Source organism: Microtus pennsylvanicus, chromosome 2, assembly GCF_037038515.1.
Source record: "Microtus pennsylvanicus isolate mMicPen1 chromosome 2, mMicPen1.hap1, whole genome shotgun sequence".
NCBI lineage: Eukaryota > Metazoa > Chordata > Mammalia > Rodentia > Cricetidae > Microtus > Microtus pennsylvanicus.
In genome coordinates this window covers 84,494,883-84,519,440 of record NC_134580.1, presented here as the reverse complement: position 1 = coordinate 84,519,440, position 24,558 = coordinate 84,494,883, and the positions used below count along the sequence as shown (strand labels likewise).

The 24,558-nt window shown below is 41.9% G+C and overlaps 1 protein-coding gene across 2 annotated transcripts in view; it reads left to right on the top strand.

Annotated features, from left to right (window-relative positions):
- Elp4 (elongator acetyltransferase complex subunit 4) overlaps positions 1–19,693 on the top strand; it is a 206,796-nt gene extending 187,103 nt beyond the window's left edge. Inside the window, exon 10 of one of the 2 annotated variants that reach the window (XM_075961650.1) lies at positions 19,265–19,693. In XM_075961650.1, coding sequence (XP_075817765.1) covers positions 19,265–19,396 — 132 coding nt within the window. In that variant the 3' untranslated portion in view covers positions 19,397–19,693. The remainder of the gene's footprint in view (positions 1–19,264) is intronic. The other variant, XM_075961651.1, reaches the window with a different exon arrangement.
- The last annotated feature ends 4,865 nt before the right edge of the window (positions 19,694–24,558 follow it).

Genomic DNA, 24,558 nt, shown 5'->3' with positions numbered 1-24,558 from the left:
AATAAGAAGATTAATAAGTAATGAGATGAGATTTCTTATGTGTTTTATCTATTTTTAAAAGTTCTTAGAAAAAAGTTAGAGAACAAAAAATGTAGACATTAATATAGCAGATTTAAAATATAGGCTACATGTGAACCTTTGGCAAAAATTGTATTGTGTTTTACAAACGAGAGATCTTTCCTAGCCTGTCTGAGGAAATATAATAATAGAAGCATAAAGGCAATAAATATGTTCTTCTGATATGTAATAGTCACTAAAACTGCCCCGTGCCGTGGGTCAAGCCGCTTGTGAGTGTGCACCTGAGAACTTGCTCACATGCAGTGTCTCTCAGAGTGAACTTCTAGATGGTGACTTCAGGGTTTGGAACAGAGGGCAGATATTACTCAAGTCCTTTCATTGGTAGAACCTTGTAAATTCTTTTGACTACTTTACAAATGTATGTTATGTACAAAGAAATGAATTCTAAGAAGTTCAAAATAGACTGGTAAAATCTATAAGCAAGTTAACAGATTTAAGATGTGAACAATAAATATGTTAATATGAATATACTTGTTAGAATTTCTTACTGAGAACCAAAACTATGTAATGTAGTTATGTTTTTTACAGGTCTTTTATTGGATATTTGACATAACACTAAAACTGACCCTTTAAGACATTACGAAAAACAAGAAAAATGCCAATACTTGATACAATTTTAAAGGGAAAACTTTTTTTTAATCACTTGTTAAATTGTGGAATTTGTGAGTGTAGAACTTTAGAAACTTTTTTTCCCCCCGCAAATAATTTTTTTTCCTTAGCTTTGACTGTACCAAAAATGTTATTATAGTAATAATATGTAGATTTGTGTGCTTATATTATGTGTAACTGTATGTTTATAGAATAAAAATGTACATATATATTTACTTAAATCTTTAAGGCTTAGGTTATAAATCCCAAGTAACAGTTAAAAAATCCCTTCCCTTCACTGTGCCATGTCACAAATCCAACAGGACTAATGTCCACAGCCCTCCTGCAGACACTAGATGCGGGGGAAGTGCAGGGCTCCTGCTTGACCAGAGTGCCTCTTGCTGCAGTGGAAACCTGAGACAGGATTTAGCCAATGTGGTGTAGCAAGTCAGTTCTACATTTTGAGGCTCTTTCAGAGCCCTTGTAAACAGATTTAGCTCATTGGTAAAGTTAAGTAGTGGGGGGTAAAATTCCTCTACATGTAAAAGCAAATGAGTTTTTAAAGAACAGAAAATAATCTCTATGAGAAATGACTTGTAGATTATCCATGTGGAAAGTAAACCCAGCTCTTGTTAACATTTCTATAGAAACATGCATTCTGATCAAGCCAAACAAATTTTAAAAAAATAAAACTAAAAAAGTAGCCAGTTGTTTATATGTATAGTCACAAATATTTTGTTCTTCTCTGGATTTTTCATCAGTATTTTGGTTGTTGCTGCTGCTTTACTTGCTGTGTTTATTTCGCATTTTTCTTGGGGAGCCTTTCTATCTTAGACTGAATGCACCATTACATGCATCTTACGTGTGAAGTCATTTCAGCCAAGAGTTCCTCTTTGGAGTTATGTCCACCTCTAGTCTGTATCCCTCAGCCAGAGTAATGAGTCTTTGGCTGCCCCATCACTACCCCAAGGTGTGCTGAGAGGGTTCTGCCCAGTGTGTTCTCAATTTCCCTTCCAAAATGGGTAAGAAGGAAGCTACAGAGGGAGGGTTATGTGCAGGGCAGATGGGAAAACAGATTCATTTATAAATTTGTGGTAACTTTGCCTTGATGCTTGTGGTTGGAGTTTCCAGGATTAACATACTTTCTGAAATCAAATTTTGAAAATGGAAATTTTAATATCAATTTTTAATTTTTTTCTCAATTTTACTAAGATTTTACAAATAATGTACAGAGATAGTAAAAGTTGGGAATCTATGATAGCAATGCATGTATGACACTCGGAACATGTATAATAGGGTGTATCAGGCAGCACTAGTTGTGTCTTCTGGTTGTTGGTTTAGTTTGAAGAGTTTACCGCCTGGAAGAGTATGCTTTATCTACTCATTCATCATGGACTGGTTTTGTCCAGCCAATATAGAGAAAGCCACATTTCACTTTGTCAAACCAAAAGCCTACTACCTAACTACATTTGTATGAAATCTAACACAACATGACAGAGATAATTGCCGAGCCCTCAGTGCACATTGAACTGGTGAAAGAAATCAGGAAGGGTTTGGCAAAGATAAAACATAAAATTAATTTTGTGCTATTTTCTTTTCATTCGCATTCATACCAGGTAGACTGTGTCAAATACCTGTAGTAGGAGAGCTTGTTCACGCATGCAGGACAAAATAAAGATGAAAAGCTCCAGGAAATCAGCCTGCGTCAAGAGACCATTAAAGTGTGCCTGTCCCTCGGGCTTCCACATGTGTTGATTGCTGCATTTCAATCACGTAAATATGTTACAGCATAAAGTAAGCAAGACTTCCTGTTCTAGAAGTGCCCCTGTCTGGGACTAAGAGGACTCAATAACACACTGTAATGAAACCTGCCTTTGGGCAGCACATGCTGCAGTTCTGAATGCCCAGAAATACTTCGTAAGCACTCTAGGCTGCCTAGCAATGGGGATTTTCTAATTCTGGCGAGCTTGACAAAGTAAATACAACTCTTGAACATAAGGCAGCTCCTAATAAAAAAAAAAAAAACAATTCCCCCTTGTAAACACCTACATTTGGCCCCATTAAAAATTCTTTCTTCATACCCAGGAACCAACAGACCCTTAAATATGGGGATTCTCAAAGTAACTGGAGAGCATTTGGGAGATTTAGAACTGTCAGGATGTTTTACATCGCCACTGCCACTGAGCACTTCATACGCCATCTCAGGGCTTTGGAGAACTATGGTCTGCATACACTGAAGGCATTATACAGAGAAACACACAGGCCATTATGCTCCTGGGAGTCACTTGCTTGCAGCCAAAAGGAGACCAACGTGTGTTCATGGGTATGCTATCCAGGGTATAAACGTGTATGCTTGCCACATTTCTGGGCTGAGTACTCCCCCGGAGTTGCCAGTTCTGGAACTTAGCTAGTGGGTTAGTAATAACATGCTTACCTAAGCTATTTTGAAAACCATTGGATCGCAAAAGGTTCTCACTTCTGCCTATTCACATCGTAGAATTCTAGCCCATAACTAAGAGCCAGTCATGCCTCCGCCAGCCCCTGAACTCTTATCATGGCTGTGCTGCAGTCCTAAAAATCTCTAAGATTTCAGAATAAACCTGGGTACAAAGACACTCATTTACCCTACTAGCAACTCACTGAGTGCATGGCATCAGGTTATGGAAAGGAACAGGCACTACTTTCAATTGTAGTGACAAAAATAAAAAAGATTTTTGCTTTTGCTACGATCAGTGCAGTGTCCATATCATATGCTTTAAAGGGAGAAAGAAATGGAGTGGAAAGAAATTCTCATGCAATTAGCCATTTGAATGTATTTCTAAAATAATTCTTTAAGTTTAGCATTCAAATCTAAAACACATACATACACGTTTTTTTCAGAAGCCATTTTATAATTCTTAAACTTGATGGGAGGGGGCTGGAGAGATGGCTCAGCAGTTAGAAGCACTGCTCTTCCAGAAAACCCAGGTTCAATTCCCAGCACCCACATGTTAGATCACAGCTGTCTATAACTCAATTCCAGGGGATCTGACACCCTCACACCAATGCTTATAAAATAAAGTAAATTGGGAGAGAGAGAGAGAATCTTTTCTCATTTATCCCAAGTAGAAAAGGGACATCCTGGGTAAAGTGTTCCTGGGATACCTGTCCTAGTGACAGTCAAGATCTCCTGTCTTCCCTTTCCTGTGGCAGTAGCTAAGGGCCTGGGTTTCTCCCCCGAGTCCCTGCACACACTGGAACATCTGTGCTCTTTCCTGCACTGTATGCTCCAGAGTACAGACCTTGAATTAAAAAACAGCTGGGAGGGGATGTTCTATCGGGAACTCACCAAGGCCAGCTGGCCTGGGTCTGAAAAAACCTGGGATAAAACCGGGCTCGCTGAACATAGCGGACAATGAGGACTACTGAGAACTCAAGAACAATGGCAATGGGTTTTTGATCCTACTGCACGTACTGGCTTTGTGGGAGCCTAGGCAGTTTGGATGCTCACCTTACTAGACCTGGATGGAGGTGGGTGGTCCTTGGACTTCCCACAGGGCAGGGAACCCTGATTGCTCTTTGGGCTGACGAGGGAGGGGGACTTGATTGGGGAAGGGGGAGGGAAATGGGAGGCGGTGGTGGGGAAGAGACAGAAATCTTTAATAAATAAATAAACGGAAAAAAAAGAAAAAAATGGAAAAAAAAACAGCTGGGACCAGGGAAGAGGTAGCCAGAGTGAGAATCTCTGCTACACAGTTTAGGAAAGATGGATGAGAGAGTTGGGAGATAGGAAAACCCCATTTTGCCATTTAGGCAACAGGGCATAGGATCCCAGGGATGGAAATTAGGCTAGTGACTGATCACCATCCCGTGCCCTTTCCCAAGAAGCAGCAGGGTAGGGAGGGGTGTAGCAGGTGCATTGAATGGTGGGACACAGGGGTGCAGCAGGTGCATTGAATGGTGGGACACAGGGGTGCAGCAGATAGTGAGGTGCAGGGGATACAGCAGGTGGGGTGCAGTGGGTAATGGATGCAGGGGATACAGCAGGTGGGGTGCAGGGGTAGTGTCGTACAGGGGTGCAGTGGGTAGTGAGATGAAGGGGATACAGCAGGTAGGGTGCAGGGGTATTGAGGTGCAGGGGGCACAATGGGTAGTGAGGTACAGGGGATGCAGCAGGTGGGGTGTGGGGGTATTGGGGTGCAGTGGGTAGTGAGGTGCAGGGGATACAGCAGGTGGGGTGCAGGGAGTAGTGTGGTGCAGGGGTGCAGTGGGTAGTGAGGGTGCAGTGGGTAGTGAGGTGCAGGGGATACAGCAGGTGGGGTACAGGGGTGCAGTGGGTAGTGAGGTGCAAGGGTGCAGCAGGTAGATGGGCATAAGGGGAAGGCATTTATGGTTTTTTGCTGTTGTTGTTTCCAACTTTAGGTAACAATTCAAGTTGTATTATTCTGTTATCTAAATGCTTTTTTTAAGCCCAGCACATTGAGAGTAAAAGAAGGGGGAATCTGAAGAAAAAGAATCTCCCTTTAGTTTGTATAAAAAGTAGAATCAATACCAAACATGATGACTCCTACCTATAAATCCCTGCTATAGGGAGGTTGAGGCAGGAAGATTGCTACAAGTATGAGGCTAAGCCGGGCTATGTAGTGTAGGCTACAAAGAGAGTCATTGTCTCAAAGAAAAAAAAAAGAGGAAGGGGGAAGGAAGAGAAAGGCAGCGGGGGGGGGGGGGGGGGGTCATACCAAGCAAGGCTTTTCAGAATTACCTTGTTCTCGGGATGTATGAACTAGGGAAGACAATGACTTTTCTACATCTTAATTAAAAGTTTGAGAACATGAAGATTTGAATATGTTGTCCCAAAGATTCTAATTTCTCTTTTAAGAGAAGCAACCTGAGTAAGTTATCCCCCCACACTTGGTGCTGGAGCTTCTCCTTAGATGTGTCACCCAGAACTTAGCCCCTCCATGAGGAGAGCAGGCAGAAGGAAGCTGGGAGTGGCAGGGAAAGACACATTGAGCACTTCATTGCTGGAATGTTTCTTCTGAATCAGAAGAAAACATGATGTAAAACAGCCTTTGTACACTGGTCTCTGGAAACGTCTTTCATAAAATACAAGTGTTTGCAGTAACTATTGTTCTCCATTATTGAATATCCACAGATGACTTTGTAAGGAAATAATCAACAGTCATAGAAAAATGTTTATGTTACTTTTATGATCGCCTTTGCCCTTCAGAATTAAATCCAAATCATCTCTCATAATTTAGAAGCCCTACCAAATCTGCCTGCCAGCCACACTTAATAACCATTTGCTCACTTGTCCAGAAAAGCTGCTGCCCTTCAAACATGCCAAGCTTACTCCTGCCTCATAACTTTTCAACCTTATTCTCATCACCTGGATCTTCTTTCTCCAGATCTTATAAATCCTGTCTCAAAATTAAGATCTTAGCACAGATGTACTCCTAAGGAAGATCTTCACCAATTAAAGTGGTACCCGCAGCTAGTAGTACCATGTCACCGTGTTTCAGTTCCTTTCAAATATCCTTCACTGTCCACATTTGCCTGCTCTCCTATGCTGTCAATGTCTCCTTCAACTATGGAAGTATGCATTATCCCTTCTGGAGTGAGTTTCATGAATCTTGCTTATCTTGCTCAATATCTCTAATGTTTAGAGACACTCTGACGCATAGAAAATTAATTGTGGATACTGAAGCCGGACTGAGTTCAGTTCATTCCAGTGTACTGAGGGTGTGGCATCACTCCTGGTCTTCTCATTGTTTTGAACTTATTTATATACTCCATACATAGCTAGCTGCAAGGGAAGTCTGGAAATGAAGTCTTTTTATATACATATTATACACACACGTATGTGCATGTCATGTATTTAAGGGACTCAGTACTAAAGGAAACAAACAGGAGAATAGATGTTGGCAGAAAATTATCAGTCTCTGTCAAATATGAACCCAAGACCATGCTCACATTCTTTCCACAAGTACCTGCTCCCTTACCCAGGGATAGGTAAACAATTCCTCCTGCTAGAAAACTCAAGATTCCTATGCCCTGGTAGCTTGTAGAAAAATTTTCCTTGAGTCTTGGGATATAGCTCAGTTGGTAGAAAGGCTCTTTATCATGGAAAAGTCCTGGGTTCAATCCCTCAGAATCCAGTAAAAATGGATGTGATAGAAAACACTGTGGACCCAACACTCAGGAGGGAGAGGCAGGAGGACCAAAAGTTCAAGATCATCTTCTGCTGTTTCCCAAACTCAGACCTAGCCTGAGATACATGGGACCCTGAAAAGAGAGAGAGAGAGGGAGGTGAAGAGGTCTTTCTAATCTATTATTCCTTTTTCCTTTAAGAAGTCATTCTTGACCAGCAGTGGTTACACACACCTTTAATCCCAGGACTTGGGGAGGCAGAGGCAGGCGGATCTCATTGAGTTCAAGGCCAGCCTGGTCTACAAAATGAGTTCCAGGACAGCCAAGACTGTTACACAGAGAAACCCTTTCCCCAAACACACACACACACACACACACACACACACACACACACACACACACAAAGTCATTCCTTTACCCATTTTAAATATCACTACATGAAATTGCCATTGAAAGATGTGCTTTTTTAGGTTTGAGGACTGGGTACTTTCAGGGTTGAATAACTATAGGCTTCTGACCAGGTTTGTTGTTTTTTTGGCAATCCAATTCCATCAAGATCTTAGAACAACAGTTCTGAATATGTGGATTGCAACCCTTTTGAAAATCAAATATTTTCACAGGGGTCACCTAATAACATCAGAAAATACAGATATTTATTTTTTAATTGATTTTTATTGAGCTCTACATTTTTCTCTGCTCCCCTCCCTGTCTCTCCTCTCCCCTTCAACCCTCCTCCCATGCTCCCAATTTACTCAGGAGATTTTGTTTTTATCTACTTCTCATGTAGATTAGATCTATGTATGTCTCTTAGTGCCCTTATTATTGTCTAAGTTCTCTGTGATTGTGGTTTGTAGGTTGGTTTTCTTTGCTTTAAAAACCACTTATGAGAAAGTACATATGATAACTGTCTTTCTGTGTCTGGGTTACCTCACTCAAAATGATGTTTTCTAGCTCCATCCATTTTCCTGCAAAACTCAAGATGTCTTTTTTTTCTGCTGTGTAGTACTTCATTGTGTAAATGTACCACATTTTCTTTATCCATTCTTCAGTAGAGGGGCATTTAGGTTGTTTCCAGGTTCTGGCTATGTCAAACAATGTTGTTATGAACATAGTTGAGCACATGTCCTTGTGGCACGATTGAGCATCCTTTGGATGGTATTACTGGATCTTGAGGAAGGTTGTTTCCTAATTTTCTGAGAAATCGCCTCACTGACATCCAAAGGGGCTGTACCAGCTTGCATTCCCACCAGCAATGCAGAAGTGTTCCCTTTACCCCACATTTTCTCCAGCATAAGTTGTCATCAGTGATCTGATCTTGGCCATTCTTACAGGTGTAAGGTGGTATCTCAGAGCTGTTTTGATTTACATTTCTCTGATGACTAAGGATGTTGAACATTTCCTTAGGTGTCTTTCAGCCATTTTAGATTCCTCTTTTGAGAGTTCTCTCTTTAGGTCTGTACTCTATTTTTTTCTTGGATTATTTGTTCTTTTGATGACCAATTTCTTGAGTTCTTTGTATATTTTGGAGATCAGACCTCTGTCTGATGTAGGGTTAGTGAAGATCTTTTCCCATTCTATAGGCTGCCGTTTTGTCTGGTTGACCATGTCCTTTGCTTTACAGAAGCTTTTCAGTTTCAGGAGGTCCCATTTATTAATTTTTCTCTCGGTGTCTATGCGGCTGGGGTTATATTTAGAAAGTGGTCTCCTGTGCCAATGCATTCAAGTGTATTTCCCTCTTTCTCTTCTATGAAGTTCAGCATGGTTAGTTTTATGTTGAGGTCTTTGATCCACTTGGACTTGAGTTTTGTGCATGGAGATAGATATGGGTCTATTTTCATTCTTCTACATGTTGATATCCAGTTATGCCAGCACCATTTGTTAAATATGCTTTTTTCCATTTGATATTTGTTTTTGCTTCTTTGTCAAAAATCACGTGTTCAAAGGTGTGTGGATTAATATCCGGGTCTTTGATTCAGTTCCATTGATCCTCCTGTCTGTTTTTATGCCAATACCAAGCTGTTTTCAGTACTATAGCTCAGTAGTAGAATTTGAAGTCAGGGATTGTGATGCCTCCAGAAGTTCTTTTATTGTACAGGACTGTTTTGGCTATCCTGTGTTTTGTGCTTTTCCATATGAAGTTGAGTACCATTCTTTCGAGGTCTGTAATTTTGATGGGCATTGCATTGAATCTGTAACATAGATATTTATATTGTGTTCATAACAGTAGCAAGATTACTGTTGTGAAGTAGCTATGAAAATAATTTTATGGTTAGGGCTCACAACAACTTGAACTATATGAGGGTGACAGCATGACGGAGGTTGAGAACCACTGCCTTAGAATGTTCCCGACCCATTTGCTTCCCCTCAGTTCCGTGTGCAAGTTATTCCTGCCAGAGTTTCTTTCTTTGCATGAAACAGATATTGCCTAATTATTTTATGCAGAAAGATGTTCTATAACAGAACATTGGGCGTGGATGAAAAAATTGGAGAACTAGAGAGCATTGCCACCAAACTGGACTCCAAGAGGACAGGAAGGGGAGGAGCTGGGCGTCCCCCACTGAAGCTACTGACTGGACACACAGCCCTTTGGCCACAGCCTTGGGACTAGTAAGTCCCACTTTCCACTGCAACTGCTTCTTGACCCTCAGGAGGCAGCTAGCTGGACACTTAAACACTGGTCCAACCTCCACTCCCACAAAGGCTTCTCAATGCTTAGGAAGCCAGTGTCTAGTCGCTGAACGCTGATGCCAGAACAATCATCTCTGCATCAGTGCCTGCCAATTGCAGTAGTTAACACAGCAGGAAATCTGCTCCTGCTTCTCTTCCACCTTCTAAACCTAGTACACAGATGCATCGAGTTGGATAAACCTCGTCCACATCTTTCCAGACCCTGCTATGAAGAGGAAACACCAGAAGGCAGTTTGAGTGGCTACCAAGTGCCTACTCTACGACTTGAATCTTATTTTTTGAGATCTCTTTCATTTTAGAAGTAGCTACCTGGGTACCACATGAAATAATAGGCTTGATTGAAATAAGCACCCCTGACCTGACCGTTTTCTAGCTATATTCTTAGTGAAGGTCTTTAAGAAGGTTCAGGGGCACAGACATCATTGGCAAATGTTGCCACCCCAGTTCATAAGTACAAGAACATCCAGGTATTTTCAGACTAGCAAGGCCCTGAATTATCAAGCCTTTGGTTAAGACTGTGAGGTCTAGGCAGCATACCTCCTTTAATAGAACCATAGTCCCTTCTTGCTAGTGCCCTCATCTAGCATGAGTTCATCTCCCTATAAAATGGCAAAGGTTAACCAGTATTCTAAATTTATTCAGCATTTCATGGTGAGCCACTGGTTGGAGGTATAAGGTTTGCCTTCCAGGTTATCACAGATATAATAAGAACAACAATCACAAACTCATCTCTGACCTCCCTGCCCACCTTCCAACCACTAAATCAAAGAATATGTGTATCACAGAACTTGGGTATCACAAGCTGATCTCTGGCATCCCTGCCCACCTCCCGACCAATCAATCAAAATGTCTGTATATCACAGAACTTGGGTATTACTTGTGTCATTTCCCAAGATCTATTTTAACGGGGTGGAGGTTATGCTATTGTTCCAGTGATCCAGTGAGGGTGCCTTGGATAACGCGAAGTCTTTTTCTCTCGCATAGACCAGGTTGAATGACCCAAGCTCCTAGACTCATTCTGTCATTTTGTTTTGTTCCTGTTAGCCCATTGCGACTCCATGTCCGCTGCTTCAGCACCTGCCCTTATGTCTGTATGTCAGCAAGTGAGAAGAAGGAAGTTAGGTCTATTCTGAACACTTGTGCAGAGCCTGGAGCGAGAATGCAAAGAAGGGACAATATTATTATGTTAGAGCATTTTAAAGTTGTCAAGCCATTAAATATGTCTCTCTTCTTTCTTTCAAAAAAAAATCTTGTCTTGACATTTAGGATCAGAGTTCTGAGAACATGAAACACAGAGAATTGCTCTACAGGCCACCTTCTTTCTCTTCTACAAATTTCTCTTATATACTTGTGCATACCTAGCTTGACATCCACGACATCCGTACTGCCCACTAACAGCCATGCCTTTGCTACTCCAGGAACTTCAAATTATACACACATACAGCACAGTGCACTCATGAGTGGACAAACATGAAAACAAGAATTGTACAGGCTTTATAGCCATCTGGACAGGCAATTCAGAGTTTCTGTGCCTCAAGAACATATTCAACAAAGAAAGACAGAGGATTTTTAATCATTTTTGGTGGAGGGGGAGGAGGGAGACAGAATCTCATGTAATCCAGACCTCTAACTCCGTAAGTAGCCAACGATAGCCTTGAACTACTTACTGATCCTTCTGTGTCTGCTTTAAGGGTCCTGGAATTATAGACATGTGCCAGCACTAGCTATGAGATTGACACCGACTCTAGATGCACACACTTCATTAGTCCTCTAATTACCCAGTCCATGGGAAAGAGTCTGGCCAGAGGAGAGGTAGATGGGGCCCTCTTGGTGAGGTTTGCTTACTGAGAGGGAGGGGAAGGAGTCAGTGCCTACTCCCTTTACAAAACCTCATCCAAACACTAACCGTGGCACCTCTGCCCAAGATATAGTGACCAAGATGCAGTCACTCAGCTTCATCTTTTAGCAAAGGAAGCTGGGAAATGCAGCCTTTATTCAAGGAGGCCATGTGCCCTTCTAGTGTTCAGGGATTCTTTACTTTCTAAAGAGATTAGATCCTGGGAGTAAACTAGCAGTCTCTGCCACAGGCACATGCCTTTTCACAAATCACACTTCTGTTTAGACAAGCAAGTTCTTCACAGTCTGCTTTCAGAGAGGTGGAAGCAGATTTGGAGGCAAGACAATACTGTCAGTTATAATTGACGGTCAAAATAATTGCACACCTGAGCATTTTTCAATGGGCAGCCAGTATGCAGTGTTCCAGCTCTGAGATGTTGTCTAATTTTCAGATCAGTCAAGAAAAACCAAAACCAAATGAATTTCTTAATTCAAAGAATAGTGTAAAATTATGACACTAATTGAATTTTACTCTTAAACCCTGAGAATAAATTGGACCTTAAGAAAATAATGATAATCCCAAAACCTCACCATGTATAGTAGCCTATTTTCCAAAAGTACTCAGCCACTACCAAATGAGCACTTGCAAATCCAAAAAGAAAAAAGTGGGGGGAAGGGGAGTTGTTTCTGGCATTGTTTCCTCTGGCCAGGGTGGATATGAAGATGGTGTAAAATTCATGAAAAATTAGACAAAAGTATACTATACTGTAGTATTTTAGCCAAATGTAGAAGACTTGCAATATAACGTTATGTTATAATAATGTAATCATTATTGAATAATATAAATGTAAAAGTATAAAAATATAATAACTAGAGGTTGGGGAAATTGATTAATTGGGAAGAGCACCTACCTACCTTGCAAGCATATGAACCTGAATTCATATCCCAAGCAGCTACCTAAAAACCCAAACATGACTGTATATGCCTGTACCTCAGCACTGGGGAGCAGAAGCAAGCAGATCCCAAAGCTTGCTGGCTATCCAGACCAGCCAAACTGGCAAGTTTCTAGTTCAGTGAGAAAGACAAAACAAGATGGGAGTAATAGAAGACATCTACTCTCCTGCTCTGGCTGCTCCATGCACACACCCATACACTCACATGCTTGCACCATACACAGTAATAACAATGTAATTATAGAATAGCATGAGACACTGGCATTCTTAGTAGCTGAGACAACAGTCGGAAACCCTGGAATATTGAGGAATGTATCAAACCTACTCCATCCTCTTCCCTGTGCCTCTATTAGAAAAGGGAAGTCTCCCTACAAGACAGAACAAGAAAATAGTGCTTTAGCCTCCTCCACTCTAGGCTCCTGGGGATAATCAGATGTGTGCTTTGTTGTCAGAAAATAAAAGTAGAACCCCAAGCAGTGAGCCGTGGTTCACTGCAGCTCTGAGTTCCTGGATGCTGATGGTTTTGTTAATGCAGCCTTTCTTGTAACTGTCACATAGTACTGATTGTCTCCCAGTATGCATTTGTTCTTCCTTCCATAGTAATCAACTTAATCAACCTTTTTACATACTTTTAAACTCAAAGTCTCTTTTGCAGCTCAGTCTGTCCGTGTCTAAATTTGGGTTGTGAGTAGAAATGACATGGCCAACTTCCAGGTCCTGTCTTCTTGGCCACATTTCCCCCCACCCCCACTCGGCATCAGTCTTGGAGCCAGAAGTGGATTCCCTTATTTAAAAGGCAGACCAATCCTTTGTGCTCAGAATTGCCTACTTGTGAAAGTAAAGTGGAGAATAAATACACTTCTACCTTTTGAGAAAATATATTTACCTTTGTGTATGTGTGTGTGTGTACATGCGCGTGTTTGTGTGTGTACCTGAAGAGGCCAGAAGCATCAGATCCCCTGGACCTAGAGATACAGGAGGTTGTGAGTGGTGACATTTCTACTTTTTAAAGCCTCTCTTACTTAGTACAAGAATACTTCTGTTGTGGCTCCTTAGCCTGTACTCTAATTCTTTGCATCACACAGAGCATGATTACAGAAACCAGCAAGCTCTCTGCATGTGATGGCACCACAGAGTTGAGACTCTGCAAGGGAGTGGGATGGATGCTTGCTGCTCATTTGTTTCCTCCCCTCTGTGTGAAGAAGGAAAAATAACTATTAAAACCCAGGTAGAGGAGCTTCATGTTCTGACATTTCCTTTATTTGCCATTTTGGCAGCAGTGAAGACATGTGCAAAAGACAGATTTTTAAAATGAGGTGGATCCTAAATTGCCTTCTGTATTACTTACTTTTCCATTGCTATAATTAAACACTATAGCCAAGAAAGCAAGAGTTTGGTTGGGCTTCTGGTTCCAGAGTGCTGAAGTCTATCCATGATGGCAGGGAAACTGAACAGCGAACTGCAGGTGTGGCAGTTGGAGAGACAAATTAGTAGGTGTTGTCGTAGCAAAGAGTTCCACATAGTCCAGAATGGAGTATAACAAAGGTTTATTTATTTGGGGATAAACCCACAGTAAGGGTAGCAATCCGCAGTCCTCTGTGTGCACTGGGAACTGGAACAGAAAAGTTCCAGTCATCCAACAGAAAAGGTGACCATGCAGGTCTGCATTTATAGTACATGAGACCACACCCAACGTGGGCAGGTATCGTAAAGGCTATTGGCTAAAGGAGTTCCCACACAGTAGGTAAGCCATTTACTTTCAAAACCTGCTTTCATTGGCACACTTCCTACAGCAAGGCTGCCACATAAACCTCCCTGAATAGCACCACCAACTGGGAATCAAGTGTTAAAATGCCCAATACTATGGGAAGCATTTCTCGTTCAAACCACCATACACTTTGACACTGGCCTAGAAGCCAGGCAGGGAATTGTGAATGCAACTTCCTTTATGTTTCTTGGCAGAGCCACAAGGGGGGATGGGAGATGATATATACTAAACACTGAGGTTCTGCTTATGTCCTGAGACCAGTAACTAAATTGTTGTCATTTATAGCTATGTATAGTGAGCTATACTTCTAGACGCACTTCCTGGCCCCCTAAACTCACTTGTTTCTATCATGTTTTACTACAAATATCTTTCTAAGCTCCCTGAAATCTACTTTTTTAACCAAAAGAGGTTTAACTATGTTAGTATAGTAATGATGGTTCACAAAGTGTCTGTACATGTCATCTGATCTCCATGGCAGTCTTGTGAGGGGACAGTTGTTTCTTTGTGTGGATGAGCACATTGAGCTTTGACAAATAATTGGCTTATGGGAGGTCGCCCTGAAAGTGAAGGACAAAGGCAGGAATCTTGCTGTCACTCCACCTCCATGCCCAGTGCCCTTGCCCCATGACGTCTGCTTTGTCTCTGGACCCAAAAAAATCAGCCAAAGTGACAGATTTTTAGGTAGGAGACTAACATAGGACTCTTCGGATATGAACCAGTTTTCATTCAATTTGTTATGTTTAAAAGAAAGTGAAAATATATTGAAAACTCTTCTGAGAGGCTGGAGAGATGGCTCAGTGGTTAAGAACTCTGACTGTTCTTCCAGAGGACCCGGGTTCAATTCCCAGCAACCACATGGGAGATCAAAACTGTCTGAAAATCCAGTTTCAGGGAATCTGACATGTTCACACCGATTCACATAAAATAAAGTTAAATAAATCATAAAAACATTTAAAAAAAAAAAGAAAACTCTTCTGAAAGATTCCGTGGTTCTGAGCAACACAGACTGGCTTTCCGGGAACATGAGGAAGCTGTGAAGATGCCAATGAGTGCCTGCCCAGCTGCTGAGGGTGGAATGCTCTCCATCAGCGGTCTTCAGAAAAGAGACAGTGCCTGGTGCTTTTATTTTGGCAAAATATAAAACATATAAAGTGATTGGAACTACTTTAGTGGAGATTTACCTTCAGTTTGCCTCAAATCCAGGCGTAATCTCCATTGATTAGTTTGACCCTTCTGTTTGGGAACTGTGGGTACTGAGCACGGGTTGGCAGGTGGGGGGAAAAAGAATTAGTTAGGGAACTGTTAAGACAGGAAATGTTACTCTATGTGTCTAAAGGACCAGTTTGTTACTGTCCCAGAAGAGACAGATAGATAGTGGCTAAGCCCAGCACAATGGAGAGGCAGGCCTTGGGGAAGAGCTCCAAGTCCCATCCTCCTTGGGAAGCCCTGAAGCCACAGAGCAGTCAGCTCTGCTGCTTGGGTCTACCCTGGGCTTTCTGTGGAATGCAGATGCCTTTGGCAGATGCCCTGAACCTGCCAGGGCATTTTAGTAGGCTGTTCCCTTCCATCCAGTAGTGGCAGAAGGGAGTCCATTGATCACATCAGATCCCTCCCTGAAAATCCCCCAATTTCCTGTAGGAATCATAGGAGTTCCTATTTTCCCATACCTCTATTCATACAGACCTGGTACTAAGACAAAATCTAGGCTGCCAGCCAGCCAGATACGCAACCCCTGCCTCATCTGCAATCTTTCCCTCTCCAAATCTAAGGAAACAAAATCAGATGGAAAAAATATTCAGCTCAGGATAAAAGATCCATTTTTGCTTTGGCCTTTGCTCAGGTATGAAAAGAGAGAGATGAATCCTCTGGTTGGGTTTATAACGTGGAGAATCATTTATTTCATGCATTCACCATATTCATTGTTATTTAAACTGTTTCTCAGCGAAATCTCAACATCTAAAAGTTTATTTACACTGCAGCCTTGCAGTTTATCTTAAAGAAGGTCACCATGTGGTAGACTTTTTCAGAAGACAGATGTGGGCTGCAGCGGCACCTGAGCGCTTACATGTCAAGTGTGTGCAGGCTGTGGAGGCCTCAGAGGAGAGCTCCCGGACACAGCTGGCAAGGCTGGGACCTGAGCTCCTTTCTTGCTGCTTCACATCACACTGATGCGGCACACAGGGGAAGCTTGGAAAGAAAGAACCAAACACTCTGCTCAAGAATTTACATTGCATGGTGACCACATTCGAGGAATCAACAAAAGCAAGCAAAACCACACAGAGGCACAGATTTCCCGGCCCTCTTTTGGCATTTTCAGAGGACAAAATCTACAAGCATCATTCCAGTAAAGCATTTGCCTAGGAATAATTAATCATATCATCCCCAAATTTTTATGATCGGAAGTAGCACATAAATAATATATGACTTTTCTTCAAAGCCATTCAACCCAAAAGATCTCCAAGCATGTCGCATGTCACTTTTTTCCCAGGGATGGCATTTAGCCAGTTGGCTCACTCATTGCCTAGATAAGAGAAGGGGGTGCTTAGGCAGTCACTAAGCAAATAGTTGAGGCCCTAAAATATTTTTTATTTTGCTAGTCCTAACTAACTGCACTTGCTTTCCGGCTTAGATTGTGCATGCAGGCTAGACCTTCAAATCCACCTTGCCTTGTAGTGCACTGCTCCTACTTTTGGGCAGATATCATTCTCCTTGTCAGAACCAAAGCCATCACTTAAGAGCCCACTCAAGTTCCATCTCTGTAAAGCATTCTCCTCCACTCTACCTTTCTTGTATCCAAACCTAAAAAGTTCACTGTGAGGGTGATTTGTACACTTGCCTTATTCATGTCAGTGGGTTATCAGAGACAAGGTGTGTAGAAGGTGTTTTGCTCGCTTCAGAATGCCTTGTAGATTCTGTTTGCCACATTGGCTCCATAGGCCACTCACCATTTGGGAGGTTCCAGTATTGTGCTGCACATGTGCACAGGTATGTGCACACGCATGCACACAAATGCTAACATTCTGTAAGTTTCGGATAACTCAGATATAATTAAAGATCTCTTTCCCCCTGCTTCTCCTATGGTCAGTGACTGTTAACACTGCAGAGCCGCCTGTAGCCTCAGACCTGGGAGCCATGCTTCCTTTTAGACCACTGAGCCTATCCTGCTCTCATTTCTGCTGAAATCCTCTGTGGAACACACTAGAGTACAAAGAACTGAAGGAGTTATTTGGGAACAAATAGGTCTCATCTGATATTCAAGAAACAAACAGTGCTTAATAAGCAACAGGCTGAGTGCCGGGGGTGAAATGAAGGGTTCCGTGTGAACGTCCCAGGTTTTTCTGACCTCTTCACCTGCCTGACATCTTTGTTAAGCATGCATCTGTACAGCAGTGTCTTTCGTCTGAAATGCGTTTGTATTTGAGACAAATCAAGGAAGAACCTTTCATAAATTATCTTAAATGTCTTTAAATATCTTGAGTATTTACCCACAGCTTGTGTTTACATGACAACAAGGAAGTCTTTCATCGGGAAAGCCTCCAGCAGGAGCATATGCTCCTGGGCAAACATTTTGACAAAAACGGTCCTAGCCTTTTTTTTTTTTTCATTGAAGAGAGTTTTCCAAATGAAGGTCCCAGCCAGGTTGTCTATGAAAGATCACTATCCTATCCTGTCTTGCCTGTGGCCCTGCCCTCCTACTTTGTGCCTCACCCAACAGGGAGAATCACGTCGTCACTCCTGGAGGAGTGGTTCTAAATCCCCTGCAGATCCCAAAATCTATGCATGCCAAAGCCTGTCCTACACATGGCATAGTACACATATCCACCTGTAGACTTTAAATGACCTAAAGATTACGGTAAGACCTAATACAGTGAGAATGCCATGTGAATAGATGTTTTGCTATATTGCATAGAATAATAATGATATAAAAAGTCTCTATGTATTCAATGCAGATCATTTCTTTTTGACTATTTTCCAGTCATGCTTGTTGATGTGAGATCCACTGATCTGAAAAGTCAGCTCCTTCCTTAAATTTTGTTTTTTGTTTGTTTGTTTTTGTTTGGTTTGCTTTGGGTTTTTTTTTTGTTTTTGACAGGTTCTCACTATGTAGCCCTGGCTTGAAACCCTCATTTTGCAGATCAGGTCAAACTCACACTAGAGATCCGTCTACCACTACCTCCCAACCAAATTTTGGAGTGAGTGAGTGTGTGTGAGTCTGTGTGTGTGTCAGAGAGAGAAAATTTTATATTCCTTTCTGTTTTTTGGAACATGTGAGACAGGGTTTCTTTCTGTAGCCCTGGCTGGTCTGGAACTAGCTCTGTAGACGAGGCTGTCCTTGAACTCAAAGATTCACCTGCCTTTACGTTGTAAGTGCTTGCGTTAAACGTGGGTGCCACCGTCCCTAGTTTATATTCCTTTCAAAATAACAACATTCTTTTAAAACTGTTTCTTTTTCTAACCACAGTAACTTCTGCAGTTCCAGCAGGGGAAGGGGTATCTGCTTAAGTCACCTTGGATCTGGGGAGAAATGAAGCCAGGAGTGGGGTAGTCAGTGCCAAGCTACACTTCTGAAAGTCTACTTCAGTGTTGTGCATTGAGGCAAATGTAGTGAATGCTGTGGCTAGCTCACCTGTGCCTCTGAGAGCTCTGCTGTCCAGTAGCGTTTTCCTCACTATGCCAATGCTTCTGTGAAAACTGGAGTCCCTAGAAAAAGTATAGTCGTGAAATAAAGCCATCAGGTCAACTTATACACAAAGAGGAGCAGGCATCAATGGGAATCCACCATTCATGAAAAGCTTAGTTGATTAAAAAGCATTTTAGGACCCTGGCAAAAACAGAACCAGAAAAAAAAATACTGTAGCTTGTGATATTTTTTCAATTTGTACATTTGCGTGTTTTCATTCCCACCTAAGAAAGAAAAATCTCACTAGGTTTAGTTTGAGACTCTGAAGTGAGCCCCCTGAGAACCCTGTCCAGTTTCTAACCGTGGCTGTGGGACTCTGAAGTGAGCCCACTGAGAACCCTGTCCAGTTTCTAACTGTGGCTGTGATTGGTGGAAACTGAGTAAGAGTGGGTTGTGACGCCGAGGGGCTGCGCCTGAGGAACTGTTTGAGCAGAGGTTTCATATGCACGAGGAGATGCTGATCAACAGAGCATAATATTGTATTCTGAAGTGTGGGGAAAGCAAACTTAATTTTCTTCTTTCTTCTCTCACAATGCACCGCAGCGACTGCATTTGCCTCCAGACTTGTCAGACACAGTGAGCCGTTCGCGCAAACAGGATCTGGCAGAAGCCGCCAAGCAGCAGGGCCCAGGCTGTGGCATGATGGCCGGAGGCGGGAAGCACCTGGACTTCTAGGGAATCCTCCTTAGTAACTGCATTCGGAATTACCTGACGCCTAATTATGATTGCAAATAGCTTATGTAAATATTTTTCTTAATGATTTGACCCTCCAGTCTTTCAAAAACACGGGATGACAAAATGCAGCCACCATTCCGCAGTTTGGAGTGTTTCACTGTTTGTTTTTCCACCGATTTTTGTACAAAAATAATACAGCAGAAATACTGTCATTTGACATTTAGCTGCTGTTGTGTATTTTAAAAATTTAAAAATACTAAATTCATTTTTAAATAAACACCCCAAAAAAACCTCAAACCTGGTGTGCTTTAGAATCGTCCCAGGTTTACGTGGACTCTAGCAAGGGGTGATGGTAATATGCATGCTGCAGCCCATAGATACAGAACGGAAATTCAAGCCGTGTGTGATACATTGCTCTGTTTTTCTGAAAAGGTCACCAAAAACTGTTAAGACTTTTTTAAAAGAATGTTTTGTTTGCTAGTATATGAAACAGTTTGCATTGGTGCATCCTGTTGTTTAAAGTGGTAAAGGCAAAAGTCATATTTGGGGGGTTTCGTCTTACCCCACACAGTAGTACATACAGAACTTGATGGACTGCACAAAGCAGCTGGGTAGACTGCTGATCTGAACTTCCAAATGACCGACGTCAGTGCTGTGAAATTATGTCAACAGACAAAATTCAAAATGGAAATTCAAGCTAGAAGCTCCACTGACGCTGGTGTCCCAGAGATGTCCACGAAGCCCAGTGAACAGCTTATGTAATGCGGTTCTAAGACAGTGGAAAACTGAACCAAACTCAGATTTCCATTGTGTCCCCTCAACCCTTTGTTAACTATGAGCATTGGCTGGGCATGTTAATGAGTCTCTAACATGGAACGTGTCTTGGGAACACAGCATATGGACCAAGTTTTCCTGTAAGACACTAGGGTTTGGCGCCATAGGTCCGTATTCTTGAAGGGTTTGACAAACCATAGGACAAAGTGAAAGGTAAAAAGCCCCCGGCATGTACTTAAAGACCCGAGGTTTTTCAAAGATGTTTAGCATCTATTGGCAGAAATTGAATTTCCAAAATACATTTTCAAATAAATTAGAATATTTTGAAGCACCTTTAACTAACATCTTAAGCAGCTTCCTTTTAATATACCACAAATTATACTCTATTTGCTCTTGACAACATTGTAGAAAACAAAGACTAGCTCTGTAAAACTGTCTAACCAATATGATGAATGTCAGTCACTTAAAAAAAAAAGCCCACTGTAGCATAAACACAGACTGTATACAGCTCTTATTCAGAATTAGAATAATTGAATCAATGGCAGTGATTTGCCAGGACGTCAATCTCTCCATCATACCCTGTCACTACCAGTTTATTTTTTGTGATAAAATCAAAAAGACAACTATTTTGTCACCACGACTTCATTAGCACTAAAAAAAAATCAGGTTGATTTTTTATTTTTTTTAGAATGTCTGATTTATTTTTTTTATCTCGTTTAATTCTAAAGACACAAATTCTTCCCCATTTTCTTTTCAAAATAAAGTTTCAGAATTGATCTGTCAGTTAAAATTAAAGGGCTTTTATGTTGAGGAGAGGTACTTTTAAGATTTAAAACAACTTCAAAAAATTGATTTCTTCCATCGATAATCAGTCAGGTTGCGCGGTATCCACAGAAGCCTGGCCGTCCTCTGACAGACTGTGAGTGACTGGTGTAATAACTAACCTTCCTCTTACCCCGCTGAGAGTCATCCCCCACACACACCACAGCACCTTCACATGGCATCTGACGCTGAAAGGAAGGGCGAGGCCATCGATAGGCAAATTGCTCATGAAATACTTCATAAATCATTGGTCTGCTGCTTGGCTACGACATCTATAAAGTTAACAGTCAACTCAGTAGGTATGAGCCTTACAAATAGATAAATTCCCTAGAAATTGAGTAAGCATATTTGAACTCTTAGGTTAGAGAGAAATTAAACTTTTTGAACTCTTCGGTAAATAGAGTACCTGGACTTTCCAAAAGCACCACATCCACTATGTTGTTTCTCAGGCTCCCTGGGCACATTTTAATAATAATAAGGAAGAAGAAGCTGCTATTGTACGGTGCTGGTTTTTGTTTTCCTCTGATACAAACCCATTCTCAAAATATGTTTTCCTTCATCTAGAGATTATTTGTTCTCTATTACCCCAACAACTTCCCACATAAGAATATTGCTCTTCAAAATACAAACATTAATATATGTATGTTACATGCCACTATATATATATGCATGTCCTTCTGATGCATTATAAAATGTATACTCTACTCATATATTTTAAACTCTCTGGAATATAAATACTTAAGAACACTGTCAAATAGAAGATCTATAATATCCCTATATCTTTTCAGAATTTCTAGTGTGTGAACCCCAAACCCCTTTCTGGTATTCATTCCTGTGCTAGATCTGCCTTTCTTTAACGTGAGGTAAATATTTTGACTACTATAGGTTGCTCAGGCAAAGGGCTCTGAGACCATCTGCATTTTTTGTGAATAGCCACCGAGCGAGATCACTTTTCTTAACTTATTTTTTACTTATTCTTTAACACTACACCCAGAACCTTCAGCACTAACACCAGAACGAATGAAAATGCTTCAAAAGCAAGGGATATCCTGCTGTTGAGTCCCTGTCTTTTCATTTTAATGAATGGGACATACACCTAGAGCAAGGGCGTTTGGGGAAACCCATATCAGTTAATTCCATTATTAATATCATCTCTATGACATCATATTACTATATTCCCAAGATAGTCATCATCAACAGTATCCAAATTAACCAATATAAGCCCTAAAGGTTTACACTTTGAACTTGAAAAATGAGCAAGCAGTTTATTCATCTATGACCAAGGCAAAAAAAAAGTTATTGAAAAACAGAATCATGTGTATATGTCATCTATAAACTCAATATAGAGACCACCCCCTCAAAACAAAACAAAAAAATCACTTTTTCTTGAGAACATTAAGGCCCAGAGCACAAGGACGTGAATAGAAATAGTCAGTCAGTGCCCTCCTGTGACCGCAAACGCTCAAGAACAAAGCAGCTAAACACTAACACCACACATGGAATTTTTAGGAAACCCATTTGTGATGTTTCATTTAAGCAGGAAGAGGAGGTGATGTAAGCAGTGCTGAGAAGCCAGTTGTTCACCACCGTGTAAGAGTTGTTGGAAGGTTTGTCCTGGGAATTTCATTGTGGTGGAAAGAAAAGTTATTTTCACCTGGAGTAGCAGTTCTCAACGCGTGAGTTGAGACCACTTTGGGGGGTTGAATGACTTTTTCACAGGGGTCATTCCTGAGTATCAGATATTTACATTACAGTTCACAACAGTAGAAAATTACAGTTACGAAATAGCAAAGGCCATAATAAGATTATGGCTGGGAGTCACCACAACGTGAGAAACTGTATTAAAGGGTCTCAGCATTAGGAAAGTTGAAAAACACTGACCTAGACTGATTCAACTCTGATTCCATTCACCTGATGTCCCCAAGTTAGTCAAACCTTGAGATAAAACGTAAGCTGTTCGGACAGAGAATGTCATAAAATTTGGCCTTCATCCTGGAAAATGGCACTAAAACACCCCGCAAGATTTTCCATTGTGAAAGCTATAAACATATCCGTCAGTAAATAAACAAATGAAAATGATTACTGGGAGTCAAAAACCAATTCCCGGGCACCGGAACCACAGCCTGGGATACAGACAGCCCATCCCTCTAGGGTGCATGCGGGCAGAAGGCAAGGCTGCTGCTCTCATCCTGCTGGACCCGAGGCTTCCACAGCTGAGCATCCCTCCTTGAGAACATAGCAGGCTGTGCCACTGCAGCCTGGCAATCTTGACCCTCTGAGGACTTGTATACGTGCCCAGCTGCACACATCCAGAGCCTCAGTCCTCATCACTCCCAGATCTGACACCCCAAATTCCGTGTGCCATTCTCTGTCATCTGTGTGCTTTCTGCAGCAGGGCCGGGGGCCAGCACAGACTGCCTGACCCCAGCCCAAACACAGCCAGTTAGAAACTGCTCTTTTTTTTTTTCTAAGGAAGAAGTAAGCCAGCCAGGAGTGGCTGCAACGCAGACAGCCCTTCTCTGACAGTTCCTTCAACACACATCCCTCGGGGAATGGAGGCTGCAAAATGTCAGGAGGCAGAAATGTCTGCAACGGCGATTGTACCAGTAGTATGTGTGTGCCAGCAGGCGGTGCAGCCTGACACGGACAGTGATTACAAGCGCACACACAAAAACAGCAGTCCAGTTAGGATGGCATCTCTAAACAGAAAGCAGTTCTGCTAGAAGAAAATGAATAGATCTCAGTCATTTGCTCGTAGGTGATAGCTTATCTACCAAATGGGAGATGTCCAAATCCTCAAGTCATGTATTTCTTATCGTTTGTCTTTGGGACTGAAAAAAATATATATATATCAGAGTTTGAGTCCATGGAAGTGTGTACCGAGACATTTCTCCATGTATGAATATTTTTAATCCAGACAGTCAGGAGCCCCACACACACACGTTTTTTCACTGCAGTTCACTGAAGAAAATATGTCTACTTTGACTTAGGTGTTGCCCAGAGCAGACAGAAAATAACAGGCAGGCCAGCCTTTTTCTACCCAACAAAGGCTTATTTCTTCCTTCCATCCACTGCTTGGGCTCAGGCACTCCTGCCCTGCATGCCGCCACTTTAAACATGATCAGATCTGTGCTTCTCTGCAAATAACAACTGACCAACAATGGGCCCTGCTCCGTAGACTTGGGGATGTTTGGCTTCAGCTGCCAATGACTGAAGGCCTTTAACTCCCACCGGCCAGTCACAGCCTGCTTTGTTGTTGTCTGCTGGTGTGTCTGCGCTCATTATTTCTTGACACGCAACATCCCCCCTCCACCCTCCAACCAGCCACAGCGGCACAGAAAGCAGGACTCAAATGGGAACAGCTGTAGGGGTTCAGTGGGAAATGTGCCTCTTGGACAAAGAGGACGGAGACAGGACAGGGAGAGGTGATATCTGAGAGGGGCAGCAGATAGTCTTGTTTCAGAACTCAACCTTTGAATATACTTGAGTGAAATTGTTGTGGAGGTTTTGGCTGCCCAGCTTGAAGATGCCAGCCTCAGTTCAAGACACGATTCCTAGGGAAGCAC